This window comes from Girardinichthys multiradiatus, chromosome 22 (genome assembly GCF_021462225.1).
Source record: "Girardinichthys multiradiatus isolate DD_20200921_A chromosome 22, DD_fGirMul_XY1, whole genome shotgun sequence".
Lineage (NCBI taxonomy): Eukaryota > Metazoa > Chordata > Actinopteri > Cyprinodontiformes > Goodeidae > Girardinichthys > Girardinichthys multiradiatus.
The window spans coordinates 13,185,253-13,205,939 of NC_061814.1; the positions used below are offsets into that span (position 1 = coordinate 13,185,253).

At 40.4% G+C, this 20,687-nt stretch overlaps 1 protein-coding gene across 1 annotated transcript in view; it reads left to right on the plus strand.

Annotated features, from left to right (window-relative positions):
• LOC124859190 (potassium voltage-gated channel subfamily KQT member 4-like) overlaps nt 1-20,687 on the plus strand; it is a 199,685-nt gene that overhangs the window by 144,741 nt on the left and 34,257 nt on the right. Inside the window, exons 8-9 of the mRNA XM_047351814.1 lie at nt 4,220-4,308; nt 8,768-8,794. Coding sequence (XP_047207770.1) covers nt 4,220-4,308; nt 8,768-8,794 — 116 coding nt within the window. The remainder of the gene's footprint in view (nt 1-4,219; nt 4,309-8,767; nt 8,795-20,687) is intronic.

Here is a 20,687-nt window from a genome sequence, read left to right on the forward strand (position 1 = left end):
CATCACGAGTTCAGAGTCCTTTCTTATACTCTCTCTTCTTCTCAGCTCAAAACCATTTCTGTGTTTATCAAGCCTTGTGTTTTGGATAAAATTCTTGCTGAAAGACCCAGTGAAGACCCATTTTCAGTGTACTGCCAGATGCCACTAGATTTTTATTTAGGATCTGCTTATACTTCAGAGAGATTGTGATTCTGTAGAAGCCAACAGGGCCTTCTGGAAGAATAAACAGGACCAGAGTATCACAGATCTTCTACCTTACATAACAGCAAGAATAATTAGATGTTTTATATATTCATCCTCTCTTTCACACCAAATCAACCTAGAGTGTTTATTACTGAAAAGCACAATCTCATCAGACCAAAGCACACAGTTTCAGTAACAGCAAACTTTGCATATTTATATTTGTGATTATAGAACTGAATAGATTTTTTTTTTTTTTTTGCATGACCCCAAACCACTGATTGACATGAACAGTTTGTAGCATCTCATGATTTTTAGAGAGACTTGGTGATCTCAAGGTGCCAATCTGGATTATCACTATGTTTTTTGCTTCCTCCTTTACTGTCCTTCACACTGTGCAAGGTGGCAGGTAAACTTTGGTCCAGCATTTTTGAAACAGTTCCAGCAGTTTTTAGCTTTTTAATTTTTAATTTATTTATTTTCTTCTACTGTATATGTAGCATTAATTAGTAGATAGAAGTAGATACTTCATTGTAGTCATTTTCAGTCTTATGAAAAATAAAATCATGTCTGCCTTTATTTAACAGCATATTGTATTTCCTTCTTTTGAAGAGTGGCTTGGAAAAAAATGCATCTGTGTTTTGTAATATTCATATCCCTGGAAAACAAAAATAGGGATTCATAATTAACAGCTCCCCACAGTAAACTGTGCATTCAAAAAATGGTTTTAATTATATTTATTCCATCAACATTGTGAGGTCTGCAGGTGGCACTGGTTGAGTTGTAAAAACAAGTAGCATAGGATTTTTCCCAACTGAATAAATGTACTTAAATGGTGAATTTGAAGAAAAGCATTAAATGATTCTTCTAAAATGAAATATGAAATTCTGTTTAGACTTTTTATACATCTCTGTTAGAACTGCCAACAAGAATAAATGACGTAGTACTGCAAAAAAAAATTAATATAAATCCAAACTGGATAGTTGTTTCTGTTTTATTAACTCTATCTGGCTCTTTTGTTCAAGCATATTTGCTAAACCTTTAATATTTTCTTCAACAGGTAACCTCAGAAGGAAACATGGAAACTGTTGTGTTGTCTTAAACATGTGGATGAAATTATCATTGTGTCTCTATCCACTCCACCATTTCACATATCTCTCCCTGCTTTAAATAGCTGTTGGTTCTGTGTGTTGTTGTCTGCATGCAGGGCAGGAAATTACCACTGGTCTCAAGTCACAGCAGTCAATCCACTGAATAAAATGCTGCTACACTATCTCTTCTTTCTTCAAACTGGGTTTCAATTGCCAAAAAATTATCTCAAAATAAATTTAAATTGGCCACAATTGCTCCTTCTTTGGTTGGGGTCCAGTGTTAATTTGTAACATGTCTTCCAGTTTTCCAGCCTTGACACCAATCTTGTAACCCTATCTGGCATCAATAAGGAGGTAAAGACATCTGTAAAATGTTAACTCAGGATGTTATTTTTTTAAAACAAAACTGCAAACCTTGTTATGGACTATGTTCCTTTCTATGAAACTGGCTAGTCTTTAATCAGTGTTTATTCTAATTTAGGCCAATTGAACGAAAATAAAAAAAATATTGCATATAATAAGTGTTTAATAGGGACCTTACATAGTCAGCAAGATCTTATTGGGGTACAGCATTTCCTGTTTAAGGACTTCCTGAATCCTAAAAAATTGTGGATAGCTATAGATAAAAGATAGATATTTCATTACCTGGAAAGTTATAGTTTTCTTTGTGAGGACTATAAGTACACAAACACTGAGAAATTGTCAGATGACTGAAATCACATAATTCTTTAGCTCAAACTTAAAAAATCAAATCCTTTTCCAATCAGTGAACACCCCATGCCTAAGCATTACCATCTTGTCCTAAAAATAATACTCTTTGGTGTGGAAGTTGTTATTGTGGAAAGTTGTGGTAAACGTTTGTGATTTTCTGTATCAGTGAGATGTTTCAAAAGGAAAACCAGTATTGGCCATGGAGACATGTCAATTGTTTAATTTAGGCTAATACAACAGTCAGCTAGACTTTGCCAAGTGTTGGTATTTCCTTTGCCTTCGTACAGTTTAGTTTATTTTGTATCCGAAAAGGAGCCATCTGTGCAGGCTGTCAACACACCTTGGGGACGTTTTGTTGAACTGATGGACACCCAACTGGACTCTTGACAGACTTCCATAGAAAGGTTATTAAAAATTGTCAGACAGGACAGGGTTATAAGGAAATACTGTTATTTGTTAACACTCAGTACCATATATCAGGTCAAGGTCCAGAGTATATAGACAGGAGTGAGTAGGTCTGCGGATGTTTTGAGCAAAGCCATTGGAATCTAAGATAGAATTACAGGCCACATTTAGGCTATAATTTTCAGTGTCAACATGAATGTTAAAATCCCCCTCTATAATGATCTTATCAGTGTTTAACACAAAATCAGATAAGAAATCTGAAAACGGATCTAAAACTTAAGAGCAAGGGACTGGTGGACTATATAAAACAAACAGAAGTGGTTTTAGTGCCCTGCAATTTGGATGAGAAAAGCTAAAGGTTAAATATTCAAAAGAATTAGTCAAGGATTGGGCAATGAATCTGACTATATGATGGTTGCTACTCCTGCTTGCCCAGTATTTTGAGGAATGTGAAAATTTGAATAATTAAATAGAGTTCACTCATGTGTACTAACGTAATCTTCTTGCTGCAGCCAGGTTTCTGTAAAACAAAATACAACAATCTGATTATCACAAATCAAGTCATTAACTAACAAAGTCTTTAAAGAGAGAGATCTTATGTTCAACAAACCACAATTAACCACATTTTTGGAATCTAATACTGTACAAAGTGGGATGGATGCCATCTCTCCGGAGTAGACCAGATTTTCCACAAAATGTTTGGCAATTATCATTGTAGCCCACATCATATTCAGGACACCATGTAGACAACGGAGTCAGACATTGTTTTGGCAAACTTACACACTGAACAACATTAGTTGTAGTGCCCTCCGATTGGCATAGTTGGATGTCATTACCTCCAATGTTAGACATTAAAAGGCAAAAAGTAACATGTTTGCAAGTTGATATTTTAGGGTACTATGTGTGCTATTAGTTAAGCGTTAAAAGTGAAAATATATCCCTAACTTTCAGTACATTCTACATGTGCATAGCCGTAATGGATTGAAAACTCAGGGTTGCTTGGCAGCCCCCAGCTTCTTGTTGTTTTTCTGATAGGGAAATCAAAAAATCCAACTTTTGAATGCAAAACAAAAACACACCACAAATATTTGAACACTCAAGATATACAGGCTTAAAAATATTTTGAGTGCAATTTCTTGAAGATAAATTTGGATTGTCTTAAACTCATATCAACATGGCATATTTTCACAAAAAGTGGAAATCAGTACCAGTAGCCAGAAATCTCTGATCTTTGTATCTCTAAAATTAAAAAGCTTAAAATGTCATTTGTGTCATGGGATTTTTATAAGGAAATGTAACAATCTTCCAACAACAAAACAATTTGCAGCAGGTTGATAATTAATGAAATCTACAAAAAGACAAGTATATCCCATGTGGGAGTCAAAAATAGAGTCATTGGATTTTTTTAAACACTTCTTTCCTCCGAACCCCTTTTGATAATGCAAACGTCATACACTCAGTGTTCTCTGTCATCAATGTTTCAGCATCTGGTGTGTACTTGATCATGTTTCTTAAAAAAGTGCATTGATTGGCTTCAGATTTGTTTGAACATAAGCTCTGTGTGTTTGACATGCTAACAATGCAGAAAGAGAGGCTAGTTAATCAGTTCCTCTTTGGCCTGTCAAATCATCAAAGCTCCTTATTTGGAAAACCTTCTGAATATTTAGAACCTCCAATTTGGTGCCAGCAGGTTACATTTCTGTATGTCAAATGTTTAAATTAATTTCCGTTCCTTTTCCTTACTGTGTTTGTGTTTTTGCCCTTATGTGTGGCGTTTTTCTGTGTGTTGAATGTGTGTATCCTGTCCACTTCTGCTCCCTCCACCCACCCAGGCGGCTTGGCGTCTGTACTCCACCGACGGTGCTCGTCCCTACCTCAGAGCCACTTGGCATCACTACCAAAGCGCACTCCCCCCCCTCAGGCATGTATCCCCTCCATCCGCACCACCATCACTGCCTCACCCACCCTCCAACACCCCCCCCCCCCCCCACCACCACCACCACCACCACCAACAACACTGCACCAGCACTACCAAAAAACTAACAAAGATTTTCTTGTTTTCTTTTTGTTCCCCCTCACCATCATTCTCTCATGTTGTACCAAACTTATGCAATCCCACCCATTTTTATTTTCCTCTCCACATTCTATTAATTGTTTCTTTTATCATCATTTATCCTGTCAACTTTGCACGTAGTGTGTCTGGCGTAGTTATGCTGCTGATGAGAACTCGGTTTCTATTGCTACCTGGAAGCCTCATTTGAAAGCGTTCCATACCTGCAGCCCTGCCAAGTAGGTAACAACTTACAGACTTACAAACATGGCTGCTGCTGTTCAGCCCTCTTCATCATTTCTTGTTCCTCAACTAATGTCAGTCTTTTCCTGCTGATGTTGTTTCTGTCCTCAACTGACTGCTTATTATAAACGTTCTAACCATTTCTGTAACTTTTAATATTTTTCTTCCTAATCACGCTTGTTTTGCTTGGCATGTATTACTTGCAACATTCCTATAACTTAGAAGCTGATCAAGGACTATAGGTCTTCAGGTTTGTGTTAATACTTTTAATTTCAACACTGAACACCCATTTAAAATGTTTTTAATAAAAATGTCCATAAATTTAGGTCATCATAGACATCAAATATGAACTGAATGCCTTCAAATTTTAGTGCATTTTTTTTTTTTAAAGATATGTTTTCAGCACTAGTGGCCTTTATTTTGTATTTTTCTTTGACAGTAGTCAGACAGGAAAGAGGGGTAGAGACATTTGGCAAATGTCACCAGGTCTGGGACTTGAACCTGACACAGCTGCTTTGAGGACTATAGCCTCTGAACATGGTTGCACGCTTTCACCCCTACACCACCAGCACTGCGCCCCAAATTTTATTGCATTTTAAAGAGATTGTACAGGTCCTTCTCAAAATATTAGGATACTGTGATAAAGTTCATTATTTTCCATAATGTCATGATGAAAATTTAACATTCATATATTTTAGATTCATTGCACACTAACTGAAATATTTCAGGTCTTTTATTGTCTTAATACGGATGATTTTGGCATACAGCTCATGAAAACCCAAAATTCCTATCTCACAAAATTAGCATATGTCATCCGACCAATAAAAGAAAAATGTTTTTAATACAAAAAACATCAACCTTCAAATAATCATGTACAGTTATGCACTCAATACTTGGTCGGGAATCCTTTTGCAGAAATGACTGCTTCAATGCAGCGTGGCATGGCAACAAGCTATGAACCTAATCATCTGAATCAACGAGTTAACTCTAAACACCTGCAAAAGATTTCTGAGGCCTTTAAAACTCCCAGCCTGGTTCATCACTCAAAACCCCAATCATGGGTAAGACTGCCGACCTGACTGCTGTCCAGAAGGCCACTATTGACACCCTCAAGCAAGAGGGTAAGACACAGAAAGAAATTTCTGAACGAATAGGCTGTTCCCAGAGTGCTGTATCAAGGCACCTCAGTGGGAAGTCTGTGGGAAGGAAAAAGTGTGGCAGAAAACGTTGCACAACGAGAAGAGGTGACCGGACCCTGAGGAAGATTGTGGAGAAGGGCCGATTCCAGACCTTGGGGGATCTGCGGAAGCAGTGGACTGAGTCTGGAGTAGAAACATCCAGAGCCACCGTGCACAGGCGTGTGCAGGAAATAGGCTACAGGTGCCGCATTCCCCAGGTCAAGCCACTTTTGAACCAGAAACAGCGGCAGAAGCGCCTGACCTGGGCTACAGAGAAGCAGCACTGGACTGTTGCTCAGTGGTCCAAAGTACTTTTTTCGGATGAAAGCAAATTCTGCATGTCATTTGGAAATCAAGGTGCCAGAGTCTGGAGGAAGACTGGGGAGAAGGAAATGCCAAAATGCCAGAAGTCCAGTGTCAAGTACCCACAGTCAGTGATGGTCTGGGGTGCCGTGTCAGCTGCTGGTGTTGGTCCACTGTGTTTTATCAAGGGCAGGGTCAATGCAGCTAGCTATCAGGAGATTTTGGAGCACTTCATGCTTCCATCTGCTGAAAAGCTTTATGGAGATGAAGATTTAATTTTTCAGCACGACCTGGCACCTGCTCACAGTGCCAAAACCACTGGTAAATGGTTTACTGACCATGGTATCACTGTGCTCAATTGGCCTGCCAACTCTCCTGACCTGAACCCCATAGAGAATCTGTGGGGTATTGTGAAGAGAACGTTGAGAGACTCAAGACCCAACACTCTGGATGAGCTAAAGGCCGCTATCGAAGCATCCTGGGCCTCCATAAGACCTCAGCAGTGCCACAGGTTGATTGCCTCCATGCCACGCCGCATTGAAGCAGTCATTTCTGCAAAAGGATTCCCGACCAAGTATTGAGTGCATAACTGTACATGATTATTTGAAGGTTGATGTTTTTTGTATTAAAAACATTTTTCTTTTATTGGTCGGATGACATATGCTAATTTTGTGAGATAGGAATTTTGGGTTTTCATGAGCTGTATGCCAAAATCATCCGTATTAAGACAATAAAAGACCTGAAATATTTCAGTTAGTGTGCAATGAATCTAAAATATATGAATGTTAAATTTTCATCATGACATTATGGAAAATAATGAACTTTATCACAATATCCTAATATTTTGAGAAGGACCTGTATATGACAGAGCAAGACAAAATAGTGTATCATACTGAAGTCAAAGGATACCGGTCTTAATTTGTTTTAAAACCTAGAATCTAAAAGTGTGGCATGCGTTTTTTTACAATCCCTTTCAATTTGACAACTCTGCAGGCCTCAATGTTTTGGTAGATAACATTGGTGAACAAACAGCATCAAACAGACCAAGAACCATGGCAGAGAGATGAGGCATACACATGTGGAGATGTTTAAAGCATGGTTAGGCTATAAAACAATATCCTAATGATTTGAACACCTCACAGAGCTCTGTTCAATCCATCATCTCAAAACAGAAAGAGTATGACAACACTGCAAGTTTTCCATAAACTAAAAGGCCGGGCAAGGAGATCATCGATCAGAGATGCTGCCAAGTGGCCCTTGTAACTTTGGAGAATCTCCAGAGATCCACAGCTCATGTGGGAGACTCTGCTGACAGGGCATCTATTTGCAATGCACTCCATGAATCTGGCCTTTATGGAATATTGGCAAGAAATTGGGAGCCTATTCTTTAGTAGTAACAGGGACTGTGGTCAGAATTAATGGGAAAATAGTGTGTGTAGTTAATACAGGGCAATCCTGACAAAAAACCTGTTAGAGGCTGTGAAAAACTTGACTGAGGCAGAGGTTCACCTTCCAGAAGATAAACAACTCTAAGCATTTAGGCGGAGCAACAATCGAATAGTTTAGATCAATATATGGTAGAATCCAAATCAAGTCTACACTAAAGTCCAAAACGCAGCACAAAGTGTTCTTCAACGTATTGAATATTCATTTATTAATCTTTTTATCATACTTTTATTTTTCCAGGAAAGAAATCCATTGACAAGGACATTGTTTACAAGGGTGTCCTGGCCAAGATAAAAGGCAGATAAAAGGCATACAGTAATAAACAAAAAGGTATTACATTTACAAAGCAAAACTAAAATGATTTATAATAACAACACCTAGACATAACTGTTACAAAATATGAGTAAATCCTCTAACAGTTTTTGTTTAAAACTATATAAAGAAATAGGAGACTCCAGCATCAACCTGAGCTGCCGGTCATTCCAACACCATGGGCCAAAATAGGACAGACTCATCCTTCTTGACTCTTTGTGCATGAATGGCACCTATTGGCTCTAAGGGGTCCATCCCCTATAAATAGGGTCCAGACCCTATTTATATGAATGCATGCCACACTTTTCAGATTTTTATTTATGCAAAATTGTGAAGTATCATATTCTATCAGCTTCACAATTACGCAGTACTTTGAATTTGGTATATCACATAAGATCCCAGTAAAAACACTGCGATTTGTGGTTGTAACAAGACAAAATGTGAAAAGTTCCCTGGGTATGAATATATCTGCAAAGCTGTAGCACATTTATATATACGTTTAACTGACTGTAATCCAATTTATATGCGGAGGATCAGTTGTGTGACTATAGATCTAATGCTACACAAACATTTGCTGATTTCTTTCCTAGAAACAGGACAACACACAAAAAAAAAAAAAACATATATACTGAATCCTTTCAAAGATTCATTTCTTTTCCAAGCTGATACTTAGTTTTACAGTGCATGGCTACAGCTTGCATGGGCTTTGATGAAAACTGTCTGTGAAGTCCTTTTGGCTGGATGACTTTCCTAACCTTTAATGAAAAGTCTGTATAATTTTATTTTGCTTGAATATTGATTTATCTCCCTTTGTGTCCTCCCCCTATTTACCACACTAACCACTGAAGGAAAGAGCAGGGCGAGACTACCTACAGGTTTGTATGACTCTCCGCTGATACCTATAAAGGCATACAGACTTTGAACAAGCAGTGTAACCCAGATGTGTGCTAATGCTATGTGGTACACTTTTCTGTAGTTTCATCTGGTTTTCTGGGCTGTTTGCATATTTATTGACTTTACTATCTCTTATTTTAAAATTTGTGTTCTGACTCACATTCATTAGTTTGTTGACATTTAAAATTGCCAGAATAAGCATCAGAATTTTTCTTTCACCCACAAAGAATTGAACGATCTTTAGTATTATGGTAGTATCATTTTCATGTCAGAGAGAGAACATCAACTGAAAACAAGACAATCAGAGACTGCATACCTCCGCCACCCAATGTAGGGTGAAAGAACAAAAAAGCTTCTATACCACACTTTCCATGTTTTTATAATATTTGATTTTTTTTTACAGTGAGAACACTTGGATTCACATTTATATCATCATTAGTTTAAAAGTTATTGTAGAAAAATGATTGTTTCTTAATGCTGTTTTTTTTCCAGAACCACCTCCATAACAGTTTAAGCTACTTCAAATCTGTTAGCACCTTACCGGACAAGTAGAACTTCAGTTACAATTTGGTGTTAGTTGTACATCTTTAGCATTATTTTTTACATAAAAAATTTTTCTGTTGGCCACATATTTTTCCACAATCTCGATCACCAGATCCCAAATTCTGCTGCGATCATCAAGAAACTTTGCCATACGATAGAACATATATGTTTTATTACCTTCATTTTTGTCAAGCCTTCGTGCTTTATTTTTGTGGAGTTAGATGCAAAAATGTAAAACGTATTCCTATCCCGCAATGGTGTGGAATCCTTTAAAAGAATCCTGGATCCGGATCGTAATGGGGATCAGGTTAAGACACACCTATGGTAAAAAAAAACTTAAGAATTTGTCTATAACTTTTTCCGTAAAGTTACTAACACACGTGCACACAGACAAACAAACTCAAATGAAAACATAACCTCCTTGGTGTAGGTAATAATTAAATAATAATTAAAAAATAGATATTACTAGAGATGCACTGAACAGAACCTCGTGGTTGACGTCTGATATCTGATTTCTGCCACTCTTGATATTGTTCGAGTTCGTCGTCTTCCGCTTTATCCGGGACCGGGTCGCGGGGGCAGCAGACTCAACAGAGATGCCCAGACGTCCCTCTCTCCAGACACCTCCTCCAGTTCCTCCAGGGGCAGCCCAAGGCGTTCCCAGGCCAGCCGAGAGACATAGTCCCTTGTCTGATTCTGATTTAGCTTTAAAAACTGTGATATAAAATACAAAAAGAGCACCAAGAATATTTTTTTCTGGCCTTCTGGCTGTGAGCGACCATTAAGATAAGAGCAGAGCCCATGTCACAATTGTAAGACAGTCCTTACTGTACAACAACATCTTACTAATTGAAAGCAAAGAAAAATTACTTACAAAGTTGACATTTTAAACTGTGTTTAGCATTTTATATTAGCAATTAGTGCAGTTCGTGGAGCTAGAATTGTGAAAACAGCAGTCTTAGTGAAATACAAAACCTTTTTGAACCTCTGAGATTTCCTGCCAACATTTTGAAATCCAGCATGTTTCATGGCATACAGATGTTAAAGGTTAAAGGATAAAACAGAGCAAGCTCTGTTACACCATGCCTTCCTGTTATTTGCTAAAAGTCTAGCTATCTCTCACACCCTATGTCATAATGCAGTATTTATGTGGTGGACCAGAGGCAGACAAGTACGGAGAGAGCAGAGAAGGATCAGTGAGAGAACTCCTTTAATTCTCATTGCTTATTTACAGGCAAGTGCAGAGCAACAAAATGTCCAGATAGAAGGCATTGAAAACAGGACCCAAATAAGGGTAAATCTAAAGCTCCAACAAGACGTGGAAGACGTAACCCAAAGGACATATCACGAGGATATGGAAGAGACATAACGACACCGCGTGGAACAAAGGACGAAGGCAAACTTAAATACAGACAAAGGTGGGCATGAAACAATAGGGCAGGTAATCAAAGGAACAGGGAACAGGTGAGACAAGGAGGCAGGGAAGCAGAGAGAGCAGATGAACCAGATAGGGACAAATGAGGACCTGGAGGAGCTAGACAAAGAACAAACTGTAGACGCAGAAACCAGAACACAGAACAGAAATACGAAAGACAGGGCAGAAAATAAATTTCAAACTGAAAACGGAGGAACAGATCTAAACAGACAATCATCAAACCCGTAAAAACACAGAACCTAGACAAATCAATAAGAAACCCAAAAACACACCTGAAGCATAGAAACTAAAACTACCATCACCAGAAGTAAACAGGACAAACACCTGACTAAAAGAAAGTAAACAAACACCAAACAAAAAACTTCTAGCTAAAGTAAACAAAAACCCCAAAACAAAGTCCAAAATGTCACATCCTGACACCCTAACTAAATCACAGTCATCTCTCGACATGTCATTAATAGTACGGTTTTCTCAATCACCTTGCTGGCACGGAAAATAGCTAAATTTGAATCTTCTGTCAGTAACAATTTCCACACCAAAGAGTGTTGATGTTAGTGTTACTGTTAGGTCCATTCACTTATTTGAAGGTGATCGGATGTTTTAAGTTTCCAACCAGCCAGTTGCCATTCAGTGCCGATTAAGCTGAAAATCAGCCTGTTATGGTTACCATAGCATTTTCTTGGTGCATCTCTAGATAATATGTCTAATATAAATAGATAATATGTTTTGCAGAATGGGAGGGAAAAAAAGAAAAGTTTGGAAAACTCAACTGCACTGTTAGAACACACAAAGTAAAAATTGCAAAAAGGCAGGTTTATTTTGATAAAGGTGGTGTCAGGCTAAATTTTTTTATTTACATGCTTAGAAAAAATTGGTCATGGCTCCTTCCAGCTCTCTGATACAATACAGTACATAATCGAAAACTGACCATGCACTAAGAAAAAAATGAGAATAGTATTTTTAACCGCTTGCAGTATTGGAAATAACGTGCAACAGCATATGCTTTAAAGCAACATTCTGTAAAGATACAGTGTGCAACTCTCCTGTGTAATATTTCTCATGTTGAGCTTTATCTTTTTCAGCTTTTAAATCTTTCCTTTTCTTCACCTCTTCCCTTTCTTAACTTGACCCTTCTTGAGTAATAAGATGACGAGTGCCTTTGCTGTGTGTATGTGTGTGTGTGTGTGTATGCGTATGCTTATTCTTTCTCACATGCTTTTAAAGACAGAAGTCTGTACCATGTCTGTACCATTACACCCTTTTTCCATTGAGATGGTATTTATATAACTCATAAAACACAACTCTAGAGGAGAGTGACTAAAGCTGAAATAAGGGGAGGGAATAGAGAGAAAGGGTATTTAGGAAAAAAGGGAAGTTAAAAAGATAGAGATTTGTGAGTTTAATTATGCTGGTATAGTTTTTACAGTGCAGCATCTCTTTGTCAACATTTGGGAGCCTTATGTTGAGCCAGCAGGATCATATGCATTTAAACTGGAGACAGCCACACACGTACACATTTATGCTCTCTGCCGAGCAAAAACCAGTTGTGCTTTGCATTCTTAAACAAAATAGGATTTAATTAGTCTTTGTTGCTTCCACAACAGCTATTCCCCATAAATCCTCCTGCCTCAACAACTTAGTGTAACTATGTTTTCCTTTCTTAGAAACTTTTTGCTGCAGCCAAGTCCAATTTACACTTGTTAAATCATAATTACCCAGACTTTTATTACACTATTTTCTTTTCTCCGTGCTGCCCTTTACCAAGGGAACACGCAAGTCTTGGCGTTATTAGCGGTTTTACAGACTGTCAATTCTCGGCAGCAGTAGGTGCCGTGGTAAACAGCCTGTGATGTTTGTTTAGCAGAGTTGTAAACACCAGCAGTTGTAAATGTTCGGCGCACCGCAAAGTGCTGCAGCGGATATCAAGCTGTGTATAAGTGAATTGTATGTTGGCAGCATCAGATGAAGGATAACAGAGTTTATTCTTTGTTTTATGAGCGCAGACAGGTGGGGTATGTTGAGCTTGTTTGCATTTTGTGATGCACTTAAGTTAAATTCAACCCCTATGATGTGGAAAACCAAGAAAAAAAACAGTGACTAATAAACAATTCATGAAATTAACTTGTCTCTTTCGTTCCTTTTATGCTATCTGTAAATGTTCAAAGCTGTATCTGACTGTCTGGTTTGTCATGTCAAATCATGCAGTTTTTAGCTATTTATTTGGCAACATGGCTCAAATAAAATAAAACATGTCCCATTTAATCTAAAACCAGCCAAACTGAACATGAACACCTCATATGTTTCAGCTTTTAGTTTGACAGACAAATACTGAGAAATTTGTTCAAGACAGTGCTTTGTAAAAGGATCCTAACTCCTTAAATGCTTTCATGTTTTGTCATGATAGAACCACAAACTTAGATTTATTTTATTGGTATTTTATGTGATAGACCAATACAAAAGTAGTACAAGATTGGGAGGTTTAAGGAAAGTGATGCATTGTTTTTAAAACCTTTTTACCAATAAAAATCTAAAACATGTGGTGTACTTTTCATTTCAGCTTCCCTGAGGCACTTTGCTGAACTTTCTTTGCATTATTGCAGCTACAACTTTTTTGGGCCATGTTTCCTGAAATCTGGACTTTGATCTAACCCTTCTAAATTAACTCTAGGTGTAATTTAGGGTCCTGTTGGAGGCATAACCTTAACCCCAGTCTCAAGTCTTCAGCAGGTCTTCTTTAAGTGTTTAGCTCCATTCATCCTCCCATTAACGAGCGATTTACATGGTAACCCTATGTAAAGGTGCGTTCAGGAGCAAAGCGAGGTGAAGGACGTGTCACCGAGAGCGTGATTAGTGCGAATAGAGCGAAGCGAGAGCAAAACCTGTGATGGATGCGAAGTGAATTTTGCTGGAGTTGAAAAATCTGAACTTTTCTGTCAATTTGTGTCTATAGTCCTCATTTCAGCACAACAGTTGTCATACAAGTATGAAACTCACAGCAGTTGCTCAGGGTACATCTAGGTTAATGTAGAAAATGATATTTTATTCATAAGTATTTATTTTTCAGATACATATGTCAGCAAGACTAATTTCTAGGTTGCTGAGCAGCCGTTATTAGATAATTATTCAATACACTACCATGCTACATTCTGTTGTTATATCAGCTCTTTCCTGGTGTCTTCGTCCAAATATTTAGGCACAAAAATGTTTATTATATTTAGAAGATTTAGACAGTACAATCTGTCTAAATCTGTAATCTATTGATTCTGAGATTTATTTACTCAATGAAGACAGATGGACAGGCGTTCTGCAGCGCCTGTAGTTGGTGTCCCGGAGGCTGATTCGTCCCCCAACGCTGGGCAGCAGTGTCATGTTTTTCTTTTAACTGTTTTGACCCACATGCAGATAACCCTCAGGAGACAGAGAAAAGTTTAGCCAGTTTATTTTTACTAAACAGGATTTGAAGATGGACCCGGAACTGGAAACACACCAACTGCGCGGAGAAGGAGAACAGGTAAGTTGGATTTATAGTTCAGGGAGGAGATTTTGTGATTAAAGATTGATCTTTGCTTACAGAAGTGATGAGGAGTTTCAGCCAAGGGGAGAGCGATGTGGAGCCTGGGAGGAGTGCTGCAGAGCCGCTTAGAGATGAGTCTCATCCAAGGTAGGTTTTTGTTGGCACAGGTGGTGGTTATGGGTGAACCCACGGCAATACAACTTTCTTTCAGGAATTGAGGAGTCAGTCTGAGATTTGTATTGCACCTGATGAAGGTTTAGGGAGAGGAGCACAGTGGAGGGTGAGCAAGTTTCGCTATGCTTGAGGCCTATTAGTCACGGAGCTTAGAGCGCTGGTTAGTACAGGTTTCAACACATGACACATGAAAAGTAGGGTGAATACGGAGACTGGAGGGCCGGCAAAGTCGGACAGTGGTAGGACTGATCCCAGACTCGTTTTATAGGGACCAATGTACCAAGGGGAGAGTTTCCTTGACATGGATTTTAGAGGAATGTCTCGGGATGAAACCCAAACCCTTTGACCAGGATGGTATTGAGGTGCTGTTGTCTGCCTCCAGTCAGCAAAACGCTTGTTTTGATCAGCAGTGTGTTGTAGAGCTTGGATGGTGACGTTCCATACATGTTTGCAGTGGCGGATGTGATGACGGATGGATGTGACAGCAATCTCCTTTTTTGTCAGCTGGAAAAAGGGGCAGTTGATATCCTAAGGAAACCTCAAAGGGAGATAAACCTGTTGCAGCTGAAACATTGGAATTGTGGGCGTATTCGACCCAAGGAAGAAACTTACTCCAAACAGTGGGGTTAGTTGAAGTAAGATTCATCCGCTCGGTCTGCCCGTTAGACTGCGGGTGATATCCTGAGGATAATGACACCTTGGCATCCAGAGCAGAACAAAACTGTTTGCAAACTTGTGAAATAAATTGTGGTCCTCGATCCGACAGGATGTCTTTGGGAATGCCATGCAGTTGGAAAACGTGCTTAACAAGCACTTGGGCGGTCTGGAAAGCTGATGGAAGTTTTCTGAGTGGGATGAGATGGCAGGATTAAGAAAAACGGTCGATAATGGTTAGAATAGTGGTCATACCTTGTGACTTGGGGAGGTCGGTGACAAAGTCGAGAGCTGTATGAGACCAAGGTCGGTTATGTATACTGAGGGGTTGAAGGAGGCCTGCTGGTGGTTGATTGGAGGGTTTATTTCTAGCAGAGACGATACAAGCCTTAACATAGTCCTTGACGTCTTTATGTATGGACAGCCACCAAAAACAGCTGGAGATTAGGGCAATGGTGCGGATAGAACTTGGATGCGCTAAGAATCTGGCGGAGTGAAACCAGTGAATGAGACGGGAACGGACTGAAGTGTGTACATAGGTTCAATTAGGTGGTCCGGTTCCGGGGTCGGGTTCGGTCAGTTGGGCTTGGAAAACCAGACTCTCCTTCTCCCACGTGAGGGAGCCAATGGTACAGCTTGGAGATAGAATTGGGGCTGGCTGCTTTTCTGAATCATCTGGGGAGAAATGTCTGGAGAGAGCATTTGGTTTCGCATTCTTTCTGTATGAAATGGATAGGTTGAAACGAGAAAATAAAATGGACCAATGGGACTGGCGAGAGTTCAAGCGTTTTGCAGATTGGAAATAAGATACATTTTTGTGATAAGTCCATACCAGAACAGGATGTTCGGCCCCCTCAAGCCAGTGACGCCCCGCCTCCAGGGCTAACTTGATGGCCAGGAGTTCTCAATCGCCCACATCATAGTTTTGTTCCGTGCTGGACAATCTACGGGAAAAGAATGCACATGGGTGAAGTTTTCCATCAGACTCTGTACGTTGGGATAGAACTGCACCCACCCCCGTATCACAAGCGTCGACCTCCAGAGTGAACTGTTTAGATGGATCTGGAAGAATGAGAATGTGTGCTTGAGAGAATTTGTCTTTTAAGGTAATGAATGCTGAATTTGCTTCTGGGGTCCACTTGAATGAATTCTCAATAGAAGTTAGAGTGGTTAGGGGGGGCAGCGGTCTGCCTGAAGTTTCTGATGAACCTCCGATAAAAATTAGCGAAGCCCAGAAAGCACTGTAATTGTTTACGAGAGTCAGGAACTGGCCAGTCGAGAATAGCCTTGATTTTCTCCGGGTTCGAGCAAACCTGCCCACCCTCTAGGATAAACCTGCCCACCCTCTAGGATAAAACCCAGGAAGGTGACTGGAATATGCACTTTTCTGCCTTAACAGGAGGCGTTAAGGACCAGACGGACATGTCGGTGATGTTCACTGAAATTATTTGAATAAATGAGGATATCATCCAGATAAACAAAAACAAAGATGTTAAGAAAGTCCCAAAGGACGCCGTTCACCAAAGCTTTTTGCGCAGTTTCCTCAATGTCCACTGATGGCTGTCTGGATGATACTACTGACTGTAAACAAGAAGAAAGACATTCAGTGGACCAAGAATTAATGCAGCACTCTGACCAGTTAAGTTGGGGGTTATGTTTTTGTACCCACGGAAAACCCAGGACCAGATAATTTTATGAGATGGGAAATACATAAAAAGAAATGTGTTCTCTGTGGTTACCTGAATTACTAGCTCAAAGTGTTTGGTTTGATGGATTATTCTTTGAAGGGTCTTTCCATCGAGAGCCAACACTTGTTGAGGTGAAGAGAGTGGTACGATTTCTATTTGAGCTTGTTCCACTAGGAGCTGGTCGATCAGATTCTGTTCGCTTCCGGAGTTGATTAGGGCAGAAAGATTTAGTGCGTCTTGGTTAAACAGAATGGTGACCGGTAAAGTGAATCTGGGGTTCTTGGGGCTCGTGTGATGATCTGCCGCCTTTCCCTTTATAGCTGACGGACCCTCTCTTTTGGCCGCACAGGACAGGTGGTAATAAAGTGGTCAGGTGAACCACAATATAAGCAAAGTTTGCTTTGCTTATATTGCTAAAGTTTGGGACTCAATACCATGTTCTGATACTGGTCTGCTTCTTTGTTTTAAAGCCCACAAACAGCGAGCTATACTCGTTTGATCAAAATATGTGGCAAAGGTTTGTTTAAACTCTTGTAAAAACTCTTCATAAGAACATCCGAACTGATTTTAATTAGTAAATCTAGCCTTGGCCCATCGAAGGGCTTTCCCTGTGAGCAGACCTTGGATAAATTATATTTTAACATCCTCGTGTGGGAAAGATTGTGGGGAACGCTTGAAAACAAGTGAAAATTGTAGGAGAAATCCCCCACAATTACCAACCTCACCAGAAAACCTTTCGGGATTTGGGGAAGTGATGTCACGAGAATGAGGAAGCTGCTGTGGGACCGGGGGATCAGTGGCCTCTGCCATCAAGGCAGTCTGGTTACTCAGGGCGTGTTGTAGCACGGAGGCTATCTGGTCGAGTTGCTGGTTTGTGTTTCTTTGTTGTTCTAGGAGAGACCAGTGACGTGGCTCAGAAAGTGTCCTCCTGAGCGTATCTGCTGGGTCAGAATGGTCTGAGTGTTCTGTCATGGTTTTTTTTAACTGTTTTGACCCACATGCAGATAACACTCAGGAGACAGAGAAAAGTTTATCAAGTTTATTTTTACTAAACAGGATTTGAAGACCCGGGACTGGAAACACACCAACTGCACACAGAAGGAGAACAGGTAAGTTGGATTTATATTTCAGGGAGGAGAATTTGTGATTGAAGTTTGATCTTTGCTTACAGAAGTGATGAGGAGTTTCAGCCAAGGGGAGAGTGATGTGGAGCCTGGGAGGAGTGCTGCAGAGCCGCTTAGAGATGAGTCTCATCCAAGGTAGGTTATTGTTGGCACGGGTGGTGGTTATGGGTGAACCCACGGCAGTGCAACTTTCTTTCAGGAATTGAGTCAGTCTGAGATTTGTATTTCACCTGATGAAGGCTTAGGGAGAGGAGCACAGTGGAGGGTGAGCAAGGTTTGGTTTCTTTTGCTTGAGGCGTAGGAGTGATGGAGCTTAGATGCTGTCAGCTTGGACTTGATCTGAGAGGTAGTTCTTGGAATCTTTGAAGCTCGATTCTTTGTCAGAAGACAAATCGGAACTGGAGCCAGGACTAGAAGATCCCCTGTAAATGAGGAAACAAGGAGGTAAGTTTCTCTATGATCTTTAGGCATAGGAGCAAGAAGCTTTGGCCAGTTAGGTTTACCATAATTGGTTAACACTCAGGCACTGACATGCTGACAGCCTGCTCCTTTTATACTCCAGAGAAGAAGATGGTAATGTGCTGCACCTGAGCTCTCTCTCCCGCCGGATGCTCAGGCGCCCTCTAGTGAAACAGCAGGCAGAGAGGAGACAGAGTCTCCCAGGCTCCGACAAGCAGGTCCTCGAACTGGGTCCTGGATAGACGGAAGTACCACTGAAAGCAACCGTGATCCAGATGCTGCTCCTAGAGTAGGTGGTTGTACTCTCCAAACTGGTTCCGTCTCTGGTGATCGCTGGCAGCATTGTTAGACTTTTCATAAATAAAGCACCGTCACTCGCTTCATGTTGAGTTGAAACTGGCAAGCAGCAGATAAAAGCTCCTCTTATTTGATGACGCAGTGGAGCGAGTGCAGCGTTGTCGCCCGTTGGCCACACAAATTGCTGGCGAAATGTGAGGCAGGCAACAGCACGCGAATGAGGTGAAAAATTCGCTGAAATTGCGGGCAGGCTGAACACACCTTTACAACTGTCCAGTTGGCAGATTCTCCCACCTGAGCTGTAGATCTATTTAGCTCCTCCAGAGTTACCTTGGGCATCCTGACTGCTGCTCTAATTAATGTTCTCCTTGTCCAGCATATAAGTTTAGGTGGACAATAAATCAATCATCTATCCATCTATTTTCTATACCGTCGCGGGGGAGCTGGTGCCTATCTCCAGCTGTCTACAGTTTAGAGCCGGGGTACACCCTGAACAGTTTGCCAGTCCATCGAAGGGCACACAGGACAAAAAACCATGCACACACCCATTCACATTTAAGAGCAATTTAGAGAGACCAATTAACCTAACAGTCATGTTTTTGGACTGTGGGAGGAAGCCGGAATACCCAGAGAGAACCCACACATGCACAGGGAGAACATGCAAACTCCATGCAGAAAGACCCAAGGCCAGGAGTTGAACCTAGGACCTTCTTGCTGTAAGACAACAGTGCATGATGCAGTCCCATAAATCACTCATAAATCACTCAATCAATCAAAATGTATTTATATAGCAGATTACAACAATCCAAGTGGTGCTCAAAGGGCTTTACATGTTGGAAGTGCTTAGACACGAAATAACAAAAGTGAGAAAGAGATGATAAAATATATAGGAATATAATTTAAAAAGAAAACACAAAAACTAAATAAAAGATATACACTCACTGGCTACTTTATTAGGTACACCTGGCTAGCACCGGGTTGGACCCCCTTTTGCCTTCAGAACTGCCTTAATCCTTCGTGGCATAGATTCAACAAGTCACTGGAAACATTCCTCAGAGAGTTTGGTCCATATTGACATGATAGCACTGTGGTCATAAAGGGATGGACATGGTCAGCAATAAAACAGGTATGCTGTGGCGTTGACACAATGCTCAGTTGGTACTAAGGGGCCCAAAGTGTGCCAAGAAAATAGCCCCCACACCATTACACCACCAACACCAGCCTGAACCGTTGAAACAAGGCAGGATGGATCCATGTTTTCACGTTGTTGATGCCAAATTCTGACCCTACCATCCGAATGCTGCAGCAGAAATCGAGACTCATCAGACCCGGCAGCGTTTTTCCAATCTTCTATTGTCCAATTTTGGTGAGCCTGTGCAAATTGTAGCCTCAGTTTCTTGTTCTTAGCTGACAGGAGTGGCACCCGGTGTGGTCTTCTGCTGCTGAAGCCCATCCGCCTCGAGGTTCAACGTGTTGTGCTTTCAGAGATGCTCTTCTGCATGCCTTGGTAGTAACGAGTCGTTATTTGAGTTACTGTTGCCTTTCTATCATCTCGAACCAGTCTAGCCATTCTCAACTGACCTCTGGCATCAACAAGGCATTTGCGCCCCCAGAACTGCCGCTCACTGGATATTTTCTCTTTTTCGTACCATTCTCTGTAAACCCTAGAGATGGTAGTGTGTGAAAATCCCAGTAGATCAGCAGTTTCTGAAATACTAAGACCAGCCCGTCTGGCACCAACAACCATGCCATGTTCAACATTGTGTCACAACATTGTGAGACGTTTTAGACCTTGAACTGTTACAGGGGAAAACTAGAGGGGTTTTATATTTTATTCTTCCTGCTTTAATCACTTTAATCACCTGTCTTCCCCATTCTGATGCTCGGTTTGAACTGCAGCAGATCATCTTGTCCATGTCAACATGCCTAAATGCATTGAGTTGCTGCCATGTGATTGGCTGATTAGAAATTTGCGTTAACGAGCTG